The sequence below is a fragment of the Bufo gargarizans genome, chromosome 3, assembly GCF_014858855.1.
Source record: "Bufo gargarizans isolate SCDJY-AF-19 chromosome 3, ASM1485885v1, whole genome shotgun sequence".
Lineage (NCBI taxonomy): Eukaryota > Metazoa > Chordata > Amphibia > Anura > Bufonidae > Bufo > Bufo gargarizans.
Window position 1 is genome coordinate 2,162,051 of NC_058082.1, and position 15,944 is coordinate 2,177,994.

The window sequence follows — 15,944 nt, forward strand, 5'->3', positions numbered from 1 at the left end:
CATATGCACACCAGAATAGATGTTTCTATCAGATCTTGTGGATAGAAGGTTCTTACTGTTAGTACCTACCCCCGTGCTTCAATCTCCTTATAATATCTACAACAACCTGCATTAAGTGAAGGTGTTTGCCACCAGCCTTGTCCTTATCTAGGGAGCCTTCATATTCTCAAGTACAGGCATGAAAGCTGCATGAGCACATGGACAGCAGTCTTGGATGTAGTAATGAGACTCCTTTTATTTTTTTTATTCCTTTCATAATACAAAATTAAAATTAGGTTTGACAATACAAAATCTGAGTTCAACAATACATAATCTGCTAAGACATCCCTGTCAACCTGCGGCCCTCCAGCTGTTATAAAACTACAACTCCCATAATGCCCTTCTGTAAGATGATAGCTGTAGGCTGTCAGGGAATGATGGGAGTTGTAGTTTTACAACAGTGGGAGGGCCGCAGGTTGAGCATGCCTGTGCTAAGACATTCAATGTAACAGGTAGTATACCATAATTAGCACAAACTAACTAATCTGTTCCATCTTGGGGGTTCCACGACTCCCCATTGGACTCCACAGTACATTTAGACCACGTATTGTCTGTCTAACATAGCTTACCCCCCACCCCCCCAATCGCCCCCCATGCTGGTTGTCTCGGTAGGCGCCGTAGATGATCCCCCAAAGGTGTATGCGTTATCTTCATCTCGCCCCGCACCCGGACAATGGCCCTGCTCGACAGCCGCTAGTTACTACTTATTGCATACTCCTCAAACCTCTCAATCTTTACTAATGCATTTTTCGACTCCATAATATTGGGCGCTCTACCAGAACCCCACTCTCTTGCGATAATGACTCTCGCCACCATAGGACCTCTTGTCCAGACCCTTTTTTTCTTTTTTCCCTAACGAATAGCGGAATACGGCCCAACAGCTCCACCTCCAATTCAAGCGGAAGGGATACCGAGGACTCCGGTAAAACCTCTCTCCGGTAAGATTGCACATCTGGACAACTCCATATCATATGTGTATAGTCGGCAGCCTCTTCTCTTCGTTTCCAACAGTTAGATTTTTGTTCTTTGTAAACCTTACTTAACAATAATGGAGTCCTACATATTCTATGATTATTACTAAAATAAATAATCCTGAAGTTACTAGAAATCGTTGCCCTTTTTTATATATTTTTATATATATTCCCCCAATCTAATCTGTTTGATCCTTTGCCCATTTTCTCTCGCTTTTGAACTTTACGTTTTTCCCAACCCCTTCCTTATTATTCTGTAACTTGAGAAATAGTCTCCCTCTTGTCGTATATTGATAACAAAGTCTATAAACCCTTACTCTGCTGGCGTTAAATGTGTGTTTTAGTTGGCGATACCGAAACCGACTCATTGAGTCCAAATCTATTCCGGTACATACCTCTTTTAGTGCTCTTATGTCCCCATTCGTGACTTACTGTGACGCATAAATAATGCTATACTTTTCCCAGAACTTCTACTCCGCAGTTAGTTGAAATTCTCTAACATTACTATTACACCACAGAGGTGAGAGGTGAGAGGTGTTCACGATTCCTAGTATTCTTTTAATTTTTCCCCAGGACAAGTCGACCATTCGACATATTGGACACTTTTTCCCTTTCTTTTTGATAAATCCCGTCTATAATATACTAAATATGTTATATTTTGGGCCAATAAAACCCTTTTCCAGATATTGATTTATAGTATTTTCTCCAGATTTTAACCACTGGACTTGAGAGGCCAAACAGTATCCCTGAAGGAAGGGACCGATAGTCCTCCATCCTCTTCCGCTAACCAAAGGGATTTCTGCTTTAGTTTCTCCTTTTTCTTCCCCAGATCATTCAGCAGCCGTTCCAGATGGTTGAAGTAATGATCCTCTATCCAAACTGGACAAGCTGCCAAAATATACAAAATCCGGGGAAGTTACACCATTTTTATTAATGCGATTCTGTCCGCCTGCCCGAGCGAGAGCTTCTGCCAAACAGTTTACTTTTACATTTAGTCAACAAAGGAGAAACATTTGAAATTGGTAAAATCAAGGATTCCAAAGGTTTCAATACCCTAATTTCTAGGGGGTTCGGTGGAGTTGCGGTAGTAATACTGCGGTAGGAATACTGACTTGGCCCAATTCATTTAATATCCCGAAATATCACTTATTTATTAGTTCCATAAGGTGAGGCAACTGTAATGTGGGATTCTTCAAAAAAATTAGGATGTCCTCTGCATACATACTCATCTTGTCAGATGCCCCCTTCATGCCAAAGCCTTTAATCCTTTCATCTCATGGGCGTAGGGATCAGCATAGCAGCCATAGCAATGGCTATGGGGCCCTACGCCATTGGGGGCCCGGGCCGCCGGCTGAGGATTTTTTTTTTTAAATTCATGTGGCGTAGCTACAGGGGTCGCAGGCCCCTCCGGGAGAGACAGAGAAAGAATTGCCTGCCTGCAGGCTGTGGGCGGTGTGATAGGGCGCGGCCGGAGGCAGAGAGGCGTACCTGCAGTGAGGAGAGGGAGTGGTCCCGCTCCCAGTCTGGGCAGCAGTCCTACTGGCCGGAAGTGGAGGAGGCGGAGCATACAGCGAAGCTACGTGCTGCTGGGCCTGGCAGCGCTGCTGGAGTGTGGGCGCACAGACGTTCAATTGGCTGTGAGGTGAGGGCTGGCTGACTCTGGGACTGGTAAAACTTACTCTGGAGTCCTGGACCATTATATCTGGGGAGGAGGGGGGAGCAGGACCCTGGAGGTCTGGACCAGTACATTTAAGGAGAAGGGGGGAGCAGGACCCTGGAGGTCTGGACCAGTACATTTAAGGAGAAGGGGGAGCAGGACCATGGAGATCTGGTCTGGACCATTATATAGGAGGGAACAGGACACGAGGTCTGGATCATTATATCTGGGGAGGAGGGGGGAGCAGGACCCTGGAGGTCTGGACCATTACATTTAAGGAGAAGGGGGGAGCAGGACCCTGGAGGTCTGGACCATTATATTTAAGAAGGGGGGGGCAGGACCCTAGAGGTCTGGACCATTATATAGGGGGGAACAGGACACTGGAAGTCTGGACCATTATATTTAGGGAGGAGGGGGAAGCAGGACCCTGGAGGTCTGGACCATTATATTTAGGGAGGAGGGGGAAGCAGGACCCTGGAGGTCTGGACCATTATATATGAGGAGTAGGGGGAAGCAGGAACCTGGAGGTCTGGACCAATATATAGAGCAGGAGGGGGGAGCAGGACACTTGATGTCTGGACCATTATATCTGGGGACTGGCAGTGGGAGATTTAGGATGGGTGTGGGGGTGGGAGGTCTAGGAGGGGTGTGGGGATGTTGGGGTGGGAAGTCCTGGAGGGGTGTTTGGATGGGAGCTCTGGAAGGGGTGGGAGGTCTGAGAGGTATGTGGAGGTGGGAGATCCGGGAGGGGGGGGCCCATAAATTTTATTTTTTGCTATGGGGCCCAGTCATTTCTAGCTACGCCCCTGTTTCATCTGATCTCCTTTTAGCTGCCAGCGGTTCTATAAATAATGCAAACAGCAAAGGGGAAAGAGGACATCCCTGTCTTGTTCCTCTATGCAACTCTATTTTCTCAGACTATACTCCATTAATGTTAATTCTAGGGGCTGATTATATAAAATTTGGACCCACTTAATAAAATATTGGCCCAAATTCATCCGATACATTATTTTGCACAGGTATTCCCACTCCACCCTGTCAAACGCTTTCTCGGCATCTAATGACAGGATGGAGTGGGAACCTCCGCCCTCCCCCACCTGCATATTCAAAAAGTCTCTGCGTATACTAGATTGTACTAGTCTCTTGGGTATAAACCCGGTCTGATCTGGGTGAATTAACCTGTCAATAACTCCCTTTATCTATTAGCAAATATTTTTGCACAGATTTTATAATCTGTACTTAGCAGAGAGATTGGGCGATACGCCCCGATCTCTTTCACCCTTTTTCAGAATAAGTGGAATCACAGCTTCAGGTAGAGATGAAGGGAGTTCACCGGAACCCTAAGACCCGTAACAGCATTGGCAGGATTAAGTCCATACTGCCGATAAATCTCAAACGGGAGTCCGTCAGTCCCTGGGGAAGAGTTTCCCCGACAGCCTCAAATAGTTCCTTTAAATCTAAAGGTTGGTTTAGTATTTTACTTTCCTCCTCTGTTAATTTAGGAAGGTTGATGTTCTCTAAGAACATTTCAGCGTCTCCATCCTGCAGACTTTTGTTGTTTGTGTATAAGGTTGTATAATACTAAAGCATATAATACGGAGCATTTAATAGCCAAAATTCTTGGATCTCCTTTGTTATTCGTTCCTGATCCTTAACCAGATTAATCCAATGGGGATTTAGTCTAAAACTTCTTCTTTTCTTCTTATCGTACCCCATTCTCGTTGTTACTACTATTGGAGAGGGATCTGAAATCGTATGTGTTTCATACTTCATTTTTATTACTAAATCCAAAATAATCTGTGTTAGCAAGGGCAAGGTCTATTCTAGACATAACTGCACTCGCCCGGCTAAAACAAGGGAATATTCTCCATACAGATATCGCCAAATGTCTGTCAATGCCATTTCCCGCAGACTCTTCTTAGCAATGTTGGTTTATCTGCATTTACTTTGTGCACCTGATCCTTGGAGAATCTATCTTTCTCTAGGTTCATTACATCATTAAAGTCCCCGGTAACCAAGACCGGGCACCTTGTTCTAGAGCCAATAAAGTCCGCCAGGTATGACATGAGACTCTAAATGTGAAAGAATCTGCTTGTATATAAGGAACATGGTCAACAACCCCCCAATCTCACTGAATACCAATGCTTTAGTTCTTCCTGAGGGAAGGTAACTATAGAAGGCACCAGTGAGCAGGTGGAAGTAACGCAAGTCAGAGCCTATGAGCCCATGATGAAGCACACATGGTGTGAGAGATTGTACTGCAAGAAGGGTAGGCCTGGATTCTGACCTTCAAGGGTGAAGCTGGTGGAAAGAAGTGATTGACTACTTCCCAGAGAGACAAGGGAGTTATTGGAGAGGGGAGCCTCTGAAACTATCATGTGAAGATGACCCACCCTAGGGTGCAAAAAAGGATCATTGAACTGGGGGCCCTTAGAAAGTCACTCGTGGAAGGACAGGGAGCCACAAAGGTATCTGGTGGACAAAGGGACTGGTTACTCAAAACCTGGTGAAAAGCCATTCTGGTTCAAACTGGGAAAGAGTACATGTGCTGGGAGTGGAGGAGGAAAGGATCACGTCTACTGGTAACCCCATCATGGAATCAGCATCTGTAGTCTTCGGCCTCCTGCATGTGAGAAATGGTGTGAGCTGTGCCAGTGAGGAGTGTAAGCTGAACAGCACCCTGTTGTCTAAGTGCTGCCCAACCATTAGACCCCTACTGATCTCTGTCCGCCAAGTGTGAGAGTGCCCTTTAAGCTGTATCCACTACCCTGGTGGGCCAAGTGACTGCACCCAAAAAGAGTCTTCTGCCTCTATATGAGAAAATAAAGTTTATACCAAAAAGTGTCATTTTGGGGGCCCCAACACCCCACATTCAACCGCTTCTTGTCTCACACTCCCCCTTCTACATGCTTTTATATAATCAAGGTGATTCAATGGGATTATAGGAAACATGCAGCCAGAAGTGCTACCACCTCCTCTGCCCTCACCCATAGCTATGACGTGCTCTGTTGTTCCTCTGCTCAGGCCGGAGTCTCATGCTCTGACGCTCACTTATGCCTCCTTCAATCCCAGAGGAGCCCGACACATATCCTCTCCTGTAATGCAGAGCACTCCATTATAAGGTGTTCTTGTTGAGAGGAGCAGGGAGCAGGGATGTCCTCAGACCTACCTGAATGTGACGAGACCACTGTAGATGAGTGGGAATAGTAACATACATAGAATTATCTGGATAAAACCATTGTCCACCGACAGCCGCCCCCACCACGTCTTCATGAGGAACATCTGGTGGAAGAGAAAAACTCTGGGGGTCAATTATCAAACTGGTGTAAAGCAGAACTGGCTTAGTCGCCCACAGCAACCAATCAGATTTCACCTTTCATTTTTGACAGCTCCTTTGGAAATGAAAGGTGGAATCTGATTGGTTGCTATGGGCAACCAAGCCAGTTCTACTTTACACCAGTTTGATAAATGACCCCCTCTGTGTCCACATTATACAACCTAAGCACCCCCGCCGATGTCACATATCATCTGTGTATATGACTCAGAGGAGACTGTCCACCCTTTCAGATGTCCTAACCAACTCGCATATCATCCACCTGTAAAAATAACTGCCGTCTGTCCATTGCTGGCTGCAGCTCATTCATCACAAACATGTCCTCCAAGCACAGCGCCACACATCGTATAGTGGCAGTGCCTGGTATTGCAGCTCAGCCCCATTGACATCAATGGGGCTGAGCTACAACTAGCCATGTGACCAATACACAGTGATGTCACTGTCCTAGGGTGAGGCTCGATCGGCAGGGGTTTCCAGGTGTCGCCCCCCCGGATATCTGAGACTGATGACCTATCCTGTTCTTGCCATGTTCTCCAAGTGATCTGCACTCTGCATCCCACAGACGCCTTCACTCTCCCATCATCATCCACAGCGACCACTGATGGCTACGGCTCCATCTACCACCCGAGCATTTAAAGGATAACTGTCATGTTTTCATCAAAAAGCCAGCTGTAGCCAGCAGCTTCCTGCCAGCCAATCAGATTGGATTACTGAGAGACACGCCCCCTCACTCTGAAGCCTAATGCAGGCCTGCAGTGTGGAGGACCGCCCCTCCGTCTTCTTTGCTAGAGGCAGACAAGCCCTAGCAATGGTCTTTTAAGGGCGCAGTGGAAAGGGACATTAATGAAAGCTGTTATTATAAGGTGATTACAGATCTTTTGGAAATCATTGACAGACTCTCTCAGGTCTACATGCCGAGCTCTAATAGACTGGCAAATAAAAAAAAATGACAGTTATCCTTTAAAGGGACTCTGTCACCTGATCTCGGACTCTTATCTGGAGTAATACTTCTGCAGTACAGCAGTGAAGGGTCCGGATCACTCCCTGCTGCTTCCTGTTTCCTTGCTGAAATCCAATGTCAGGACTGCTGTGTATGCGCACAGGACTCCTCTCCATTATGTCAGCACTGTGCATGCGCACAGGAGTCCTCTCCATTATGTCAGCACTGTGCATGCGCACAGGACTCCTCTCCATTATGTCAGCACTGTGCATGCGCACAGGAGTCCTCTCCATTATGTCAGCACTGTGCATGCGCACAGGACTCCTCTCCATTATGTCAGCACTGTGCATGCGCACAGGAGTCCTCTCCATTATGTCAGCACTGTGCATGCACACAGGAGTCCTCTCCATTATGTCAGCACTGTGCATGCGCCCAGAAGTCCTCTCCATTATGTCAGCACTGTGTATGCACACAGGACTCCTCTCCATTATGTCAGCACTGTGCATGCGCACAGGACTCCTGTCCATTATGTCAGCACTGTGCATATGCACAGAAGTCCTCTCTATTATGTCAGCACTGTGCATGCGCACAGAAGTCCTCTCCATTATGTCAGCACTGTGCATGTGCACAGGAGTCCTCTCCATTATGTCAGCACTGTGCATGCACACAGGCGTCCTCTCCATTATGTCAGCACTGTGCATGCACACAGGCGTCCTCTCCATTATGTCCGCACTGTGCATGCACACAGGAGTCCTCTCCATTATGTCAGCACTGTGCATGCGCACAGGAGTCCTCTCCATTATGTCAGCACTGTGCATGCACACAGGCGTCCTCTCCATTATGTCAGCACTGTGTATGCACACAGGAATCCTCTCTATTACGGTATGTCAGCACTGTGCATGCGCACAGACGTCCTCTCTATTATGTCAGCACTGTGCATGCGCCCAGAAGTCCTCTCCATTATGTCAGCACTGTGTATGCACACAGGAGTCCTCTCTATTACGGTATGTCAGCACTGTGCATGCACACAGAAGTCCTCTCTATTATGTTAGCACTGTGCATGCGCACAGAAGTCCTCTCTATTATGTCAGCACTGTGTATGCGCACAGGAGTCCTCTCCATTATGTCAGCACTGTGTATGCACACAGGAGTCCTCTCTATTACGGTATGTCAGCACTGTGCATGCGCACAGAAGTCCTCTCCATTATGTCAGCACTGTGTATGAACACAGGAGTCCTCTCTATTACGGTATGTCAGCACTGTGCATGCACACAGGAGTCCTCTCCATTATGTCAGCACTGTGTATGCGCACAGGAGTCCTCTCTATTATGTCAGCACTGTGTATGCGCACAGGAGTCCTCTCTATTATGTCAGCACTGTGCATGCACACAGGAGTCCTCTCCATTATGTCAGCACTGTGTATGCGCACAGGAGTCCTCTCTATTATGTCAGCACTGTGCATGCGCACAGAAGTCCTCTCTATTATGTCAGCACTGTGTATGCGCACAGGAGTCCTCTCCATTATGTCAGCACTGTGCATGCACACAGAAGTCCTCTCTATTATGTCAGCACTGTGCATGCGCACAGGACTCCTGTCCATTATGTCAGCACTGTGCATATGCACAGAAGTCCTCTCCATTATGTCAGCACTGTGCATGCGCACAGGAGTCCTCTCCATTATGTCAGCACTGTGCATGCACACAGAAGTCCTCTCCATTATGTCAGCACTGTGCATATGCACAGAAGTCCTCTCTATTATGTCAGCACTGTGCATGCGCACAGAAGTCCTCTCTATTATGTCAGCACTGTGCATATGCACAGAAGTCCTCTCTATTATGTCAGCACTGTGCATGCACACAGGAGTCCTCTCTCTTATGTCAGCACTGTGCATGCGCACAGAAGTCCTCTCTATTATGTTAGCACTGTGTATGCACACAGGAGTCCTCTCTCTTATGTCAGCACTGTGTATGCACACAGGAGTCCTCTCCATTATGTCAGCACTGTGTATGCACACAGGAGTCCTCTCTCTTATGTCAGCACTGTGTATGCACACAGGAGTCCTCTCTCTTATGTCAGCACTGTGCATGCACACAGGAGTCCTCTCCATTATGTCAGCACTGTGTATGCGCACAGGAGTCCTCTCTATTATGTCAGCACTGTGCATGCACACAGGAGTCCTCTCCATTATGTCAGCACTGTGTATGCGCACAGGAGTCCTCTCTATTATGTCAGCACTGTGCATGCACACAGGAGTCCTCTCTATTATGTCAGCACTGTGTATATGCACAGAAGTCCTCTCTATTATGTCAGCACTGTGCATGCACACAGAAGTCCTCTCTATTATGTCAGCACTGTGCATGCACGCAGGAGTCCTCTCCATTGCATGCACACAGGAGTCCTCTCCATTATGTCAGCACTGTGCATGCACACAGAAGTCCTCTCTATTATGTCAGCACTGTGCATGCGCACAGGAGTCCTCTCCATTATGTCAGCACTGTGCATGCTCACAGAAGTCCTCTCCATTATGTCAGCACTGTGCATGCGCACAGGAGTCCTCTCCATTATGTCAGCACTGTGCATGCACACAGGAGTCCTCTCCATTATGTCAGCACTGTGCATGCGCACAGGAGTCCTCTCCATTATGTCAGCACTGTGTATATGCACATTAGTCCTCTCTATTATGTCAGCACTGTGCATGCACACAGAAGTCCTCTCCATTATGTCAGCACTGTGCATGCACACAGGAGTCCTCTCCATTATGTCAGCACTGTGCATGCACACAGGAGTCCTCTCCATTATGTCAGCACTGTGTATATGCACAGAAGTCCTCTCTATTATGTCAGCACTGTGTATGCGCACAGGAGTCCTCTCCATTATGTCAGCACTGTGCATGCACACAGGAGTCCTCTCCATTATGTCAGCACTGTGCATGCACACAGGAGTCCTCTCCATTATGTCAGCACTGTGCATGCGCACAGGAGTCCTCTCCATTATGTCAGCACTGTGCATGCGCACAGGAGTCCTCTCCATTATGTCAGCACTGTGCATGCGCACAGGAGTCCTCTCTATTATGTCAGCACTGTGCATGCGCACAGGAGTCCTCTCCATTATGTCAGCACTGTGCATGCGCACAGGAGTCCTCTCCATTATGTCAGCACTGTGCATGCACACAGGAGTCCTCTCCATTATGTCAGCACTGTGTATGCACACAGGCGTCCTCTCCATTATGTCAGCACTGTGCATGCACACAGAAGTCCTCTCCATTATGTCAGCACTGTGCATGCACACAGAAGTCCTCTCCATTATGTCAGCACTGTGTATGCGCACAGGACTCCTCTCCATTATGTCAGCACTGTGCATGCGCACAGGAGTCCTCTCCATTATGTCAGCACTGTGCATGCACACAGGAGTCCTCTCCATTATGTCAGCACTGTGCATGCACACAGGAGTCCTCTCCATTATGTCAGCACTGTGCATGCGCACAGGAGTCCTCTCCATTATGTCAGCACTGCACAGCAGTCTGGACTGTGTATTTCAGCGCAGTTTTGAGCACTAACAGTGGAAGAACTGGATCTGTCTCCTTGTCGGCAGTACCACATAAATGATGACAGATTCCCTTCAAGGTGGCCATATATATCAGATTCCTATGGCACCAGCCAGCCATCTACTGTGCATGCGGGTGTCCAACTCTCCCCTGTCAGCAAATGTCAGAGATAAAAAAGGATGGGGATGTTGGATTTAAACATGTCCAATACATGGACAGCAACTTATTCCACCCTCTCCTCTGAGAACATGTGCAGGCTTGGCTGAATTGAGCATGCATGTGTGTGGGAAGGTCGAGCAGAATCACTGTAGTCTCAATAAGCTTTGCCTGGCAGTTGTCTAAGATGTATGGCCTACTTTACAGTCATGACCATTACTACCAAGTCCTCCACTTAAAACCATTATCTTCTTGTAGGTGGAGGTCCACTTTATACCTGCACTCCTCCAAGAGACATGAAGTTCTGAGCTTTGGATTCCTGAGCAAGTTCTAGGGCGGTGGTTTTACCCCATTGTGAAGACATTCGGATCAAGAGAAGTTCTGCTCGCTTTTCATCATATCGAGAACATTCAGAAAAGATTCCTGCTCAAAAACACAGGGTCTCTTAGTGATTGGGGACAGATGGCAGAGGAAACAATGTAATGGTTCTCAACTCACCTCCAGCCCGCTCCTCATAGACATCGGCCAAGACATTCAACTGTCCTCTGGTCTCAGGATCCTCCTCTTCTTTAGAAAGGGCCTTCAGGATCTTGGTGCAAGCCAAAGCCCCAGCTACACAGTCCTGACACTGCAGGGTAAAAAGACAGGGGTGATTCTGAAACCACAAATGTCTTCAGATGCCTGAAGCTGCAGAAGGAATTTGTCAGCTATAGACCTTTAATTACTGTATGGCATCATGGAATATTCAATACAAGGAAACAGTTTGTCATGGGAGGAGAGTGTAGTTAGGGAGACTCGTGTGTCATGCGGCCAGAGTGCTAAGGACCTGGAGGGCGCCAAGTCCCAGGTAACTAGACATTAGAATCTTTGCTCAGGGCAGCATGGGACAAGAGATGAGGATAGTGATAGCCGGGGCGAGTGTGATATAGGACAGGAAAACATGGGAGCTTTAGAAGAAATTACCAAGCTCCAGATTATATCTGCAAGTTCTGCCCGATTCTGAACAATGCACCATATAAGAAGATCGCGCACAGGATGCTTCAGCTGATGAGTCTTCTTGAGTTTTCTCATCACAGACACTTTGCCATTCATCTGAAATGTAAGACAAAATGTGACTCTCCTACTAGCGTAGCATAATGGACCGCATTGAAGCAGAACATATTCTGGTGGACTGGACACAGATCCATGGCCCATAAAAGGTAGGAACTAGTGTTAGGGACCACTCATGAAGGCGGCCTTGACGCGGCGAGTGGCTTATTACGCTTTGGCCAAAATGTACACCAATGCCTTATTCAACATCCAGCATAAAGGCAAGGCAGAGTGCTGGTTGCAGTGTGCGATTGCATTCTGTGTTTTTACATTTATATTTCTATTTCGCCATAGCAATCTGCACCTGCTAGGGGTTGTGCGGGCTGAAATTTTCCATACAGATCCAGAGCTCACCATCTCCTGGACATAGACCAATCTGTACCTAGTGTACAGTGGGAGGGAGATGTGAGGAGGACAACACTATGATGGTGACTGAGGCAGCATAGCCCTACTTCTCTATATCATACACAATAACTAGTCTAAACATTTACCTTCATGTTTACATGACCTCGGATTTTGGGATGCTTTTCTTCACGATACAAGAGTTCAGTAATGTCTCCTAGAAGCTCTTGCAGGACAAGGGACACATGGTGCATGCTAATGGTGGTTTCAACTTGTTGCCTTGATACTTCCCCAGTTGCCATTTTCTCCAGCTTGCTGTGAATCAGACTGGAAGGGTCCGTGTTATTGTACAAGTATGTTAGAGTTTCCCAAGTGACGTATTCTAACAAACTGACTCCACGCTCCAAGAAAAGGCGGACAAAGAGAGGTTTATCCTCAATTAAGGACACCGTCAGGCAAGGGTACAGATCTGAGGGCTGAAACACAGAACAGGTGTCCTAAGATATCACTGGTCGCACACAAACCTCCAATCCTGATTTGGTTCCAGCTGGACTGAGGTTTAGGCAATTTTCAGGCCTTTTGAGGCTAAATTAAATTTCCAAGCTTCTCGCAATAACTTTACATCTCCAGAGGATTTCTAACAGACTCCCTGAAACTTATGACATCTTACAAATGAATGAAGAACTTTGATTAACGGGTACATTACAAGGTTGGAGAGACGAGACACAAGAGCACAATAGATGGTTCCTGGAATAAGAGCAGATAAGAGTAGATAGGTAAATAATGGGTGAGAATGTGAAGGGGAAGATGGAGGAGTCAGACAAGCAGGACATTATGAGAGGAGACAGGACATTGTAAATGGAAGACCACTGCTTGACGATGACCTTACTTTCCAAGTCCAGTCATCAGTAAAGATCTGTGTCTCAGCAATATCTGGCCGATTCCAGGACACAGCGAGCCTCAGCTGATGGTACCAGTTTTCTTGTCCAAAGTTGTCAGCACTGTGAGATGCTGAAAGACACGGGCACCAGTAAGATTCAAGTTCATGATACTGGTATACAAAATGCTCATCAGTGGAGTATGAGTAATGACAGAGCTACTACCAAGGACCACACATTACCTGAGCTCCTATGATACTCTACTGGCCAGAAATGTCCTATCATTATGAATCCAGAGGGAAAAAAAGCAGTCTGGTTTTAGAGCTGCATTTATACAAGCAGGTAAATAACGCGAGTTTGTGAGCTTTCGCGTGTTTGAGTTCAAGTGTGTGTTTGTACTAAGTGTGTGACTTTAGATTGCGTGACTTCAGATGCAGGGACTTTAGGAGGGGACTGCAGCAAGTTAGATTCCTATCACTGCACTGTATTGTATTTTCTCTTTTCTTGTGTAATCCCCATTTAGTATGTGTCCATCACTGACAGCGCCGTCCAGTGCACGTCTTGTCTGATGTCTGCAGTCCTGGAACAGATGTTTTCTTATCTGTGTTCAAAATGTGAGCAAATTGCCAGTTTGGAATCGCACATCGAGTATCTAACGGGAGAGTTTCTACACTGAGAAGCGTTGACAATTTAGAAAAAAGTTTGCTGCTCACTGAGAAAGCATTCTATGGGGTAGATGTGGGGGAGGGCGGTAGTATGGCGGATCAGGAAAGTGAGGTAGCTAGCTGGGTAACAGTTAGAAAGCGGGGTAGAGGGAAGAGTGCAGGGAGGCTAGCCCTGATCTGTCACAAGGTTGTCAGATGAGGGGGATGTCAGTCCAGGGACGGCACTGCTGCAGCCGGACCCTTCCTCTGCCGGTCAGGGGAATGTCAGCTCCAGTAATCAGGGGACCAGGAGAGCAGGGCAGACGGGTGCTGGTAGTGGGGACTCCATTATTAGGGGAACAGATAGGGAGATCTGTCACAAAGACCGAGATCGTCCAACGCTGTGCTGTCTTCCTGGCGCTCGAGTTCTACACATCGCGGATCGGGTTGACAGATTACTGGGAGGGGCTGGAGAAGACCCAGTGGTCATGGTCCATATCGGAACCAATGACAAAGTTAGAGTAAGGTGGAGAGTCCTTAAAAATGATTTTAGGGATTTAGTTCAAAGCTTAGGGCAGGGACCTTAACAGGTAGTGTTTTCCGAAATACGACCGATACCACGAGCCACACAAGAAAGGCAGCGGGAGATTAGGGAGATTAACAAGTGGCTCCAGAACTGGTGTAAGAAGGAGGGGTTTGGGTTCCTGGAGAACTGGGCCGACTTCTCTGTCACCTACAAGCTCTATAGTAGGGACGGGCTGCACCTCAATGGGGAAGGGGCAGCTGTGCTGGGGAAGAAGACGGCTAGAAGGTTTGAGGATAGTGCAGATAGAGACCGGGGGGGGAGGTAATGGGACTGGGGGATAATTACATTATAGGAGGAGAGGGTAGTGCAGATAGAGACCGGGGGGGGGGGGGTAATGGGACTGGGGGGTAATTACATTATAGGAGGGGGAGATAGTGCAGATAGAGACAGGGGGGTAATGGGACTGGGGGGATAATTACATTATAGGAGGGGAGGATAGTGCAGATAGAGACCGGCGGGGGGGGGTAATGGGACTGGGGGGTAATTACATTATAGGAGGGGGAGATAGTGCAGATAGAGACGGGGGGGTAATGGGACTGGGGGATAATTACATTATAGGAGGGGAGGGGAGTGCAGATAGAGACCTGGGGGGGGTAATGGGACTGGGGGGATAATTACATTATAGGAGGGGAGGATAGTGCAGATAGAGACCGGGGGGGGGGGGGGGGGTAATGGGACTGGGGGGTAATTACATTATAGGAGGGGGAGATAGTGCAGATAGAGACGGGGGGGTAATGGGACTGGGGGATAATTACATTATAGGAGGGGAGGGGAGTGCAGATAGAGACCTGGGGGGGGTAATGGGACTGGGGGGATAATTACATTATAGGAGGAGAGGGGAGTGCAGATAGAGACCTGGGGGGGTAATGGGACTGGGGGGATAATTACATTAAAGGAGGAGAGGGTAGTGCAGATAGAGACCTGGGGGGGTAATGGGACTGGGGGGATAATTACATTATAGGAGGAGAGGGTAGTGCAGATAGAGACCGGGGGGGGGGGGGGTAATGGGACTGGGGGGATAATTACATTATAGGAGGGGAGGATAGTGCAGATAGAGACCGGGGGGGGGGGGGTAATGGGACTGGGGGGTAATTACATTATAGGAGGGGGAGATAGTGCAGATAGAGATGGGGGGGTAATGGGACAGGGGGGATAATTACATTATAGGAGGGGAGGGGAGTGCAGATAGAGACCTGGGGGGGTAATGGGACTGGGGGGATAATTACATTAAAGGAGGAGAGGGTAGTGCAGATAGAGACCGGGGGGGGGTAATGGGACTGGGGGGTAATTACATTATAGGAGGGGGAGATAGTGCAGATAGAGACGGGGGGGTAATGGGACTGGGGGGATAATTACATTATAGGAGGGGAGGGGAGTGCAGATAGAGACCTGGGGGGGGGGTAATGGGACTGGGGGGTAATTACATTATAGGAGGGGGAGATAGTGCAGATATAGACCTGGGGGAGGCAATGGGACTGGGAGGGTAATTACATTATAGGAGGGGGAGATAGTGCAGATAGAGACGGGTGGGTAATGGGACTGGGGGGGGTGATTACATTATAGGAGGGGAGGATAGTGCAGATAGAGACGGGGGGAGGTAATGGGACTGGAGGGGAGGTAATTACATTATAGGAGGGGAGGATAGTACAGATAGAGACGGGGGGGAGGTAATTACATTATAGGAGGGGAAGATAGTGCAGATAGAGACCGGGGGGAGGTAATGGGAATTGGGGGGGTAATTACATTATAGAACGGGAGGATAGT

The 15,944-nt window shown here is 47.8% G+C and overlaps 1 protein-coding gene across 1 annotated transcript in view; it reads right to left on the bottom strand.

Moving 5' to 3' along the window:
- The window catches only part of LOC122931297 (transient receptor potential cation channel subfamily M member 2-like), a 136,884-nt gene that overhangs the window by 61,696 nt on the left and 59,244 nt on the right, over positions 1-15,944 (bottom strand). Inside the window, exons 10-16 of the mRNA XM_044285362.1 lie at positions 12,962-13,083; positions 12,222-12,548; positions 11,605-11,733; positions 11,140-11,269; positions 10,919-11,064; positions 5,837-5,949; positions 5,655-5,762 (exon numbers count right to left, since the gene is read on the bottom strand). Of these exons, the coding sequence (XP_044141297.1) occupies positions 5,655-5,762; positions 5,837-5,949; positions 10,919-11,064; positions 11,140-11,269; positions 11,605-11,733; positions 12,222-12,548; positions 12,962-13,083 (1,075 nt within the window). The remainder of the gene's footprint in view (positions 1-5,654; positions 5,763-5,836; positions 5,950-10,918; positions 11,065-11,139; positions 11,270-11,604; positions 11,734-12,221; positions 12,549-12,961; positions 13,084-15,944) is intronic.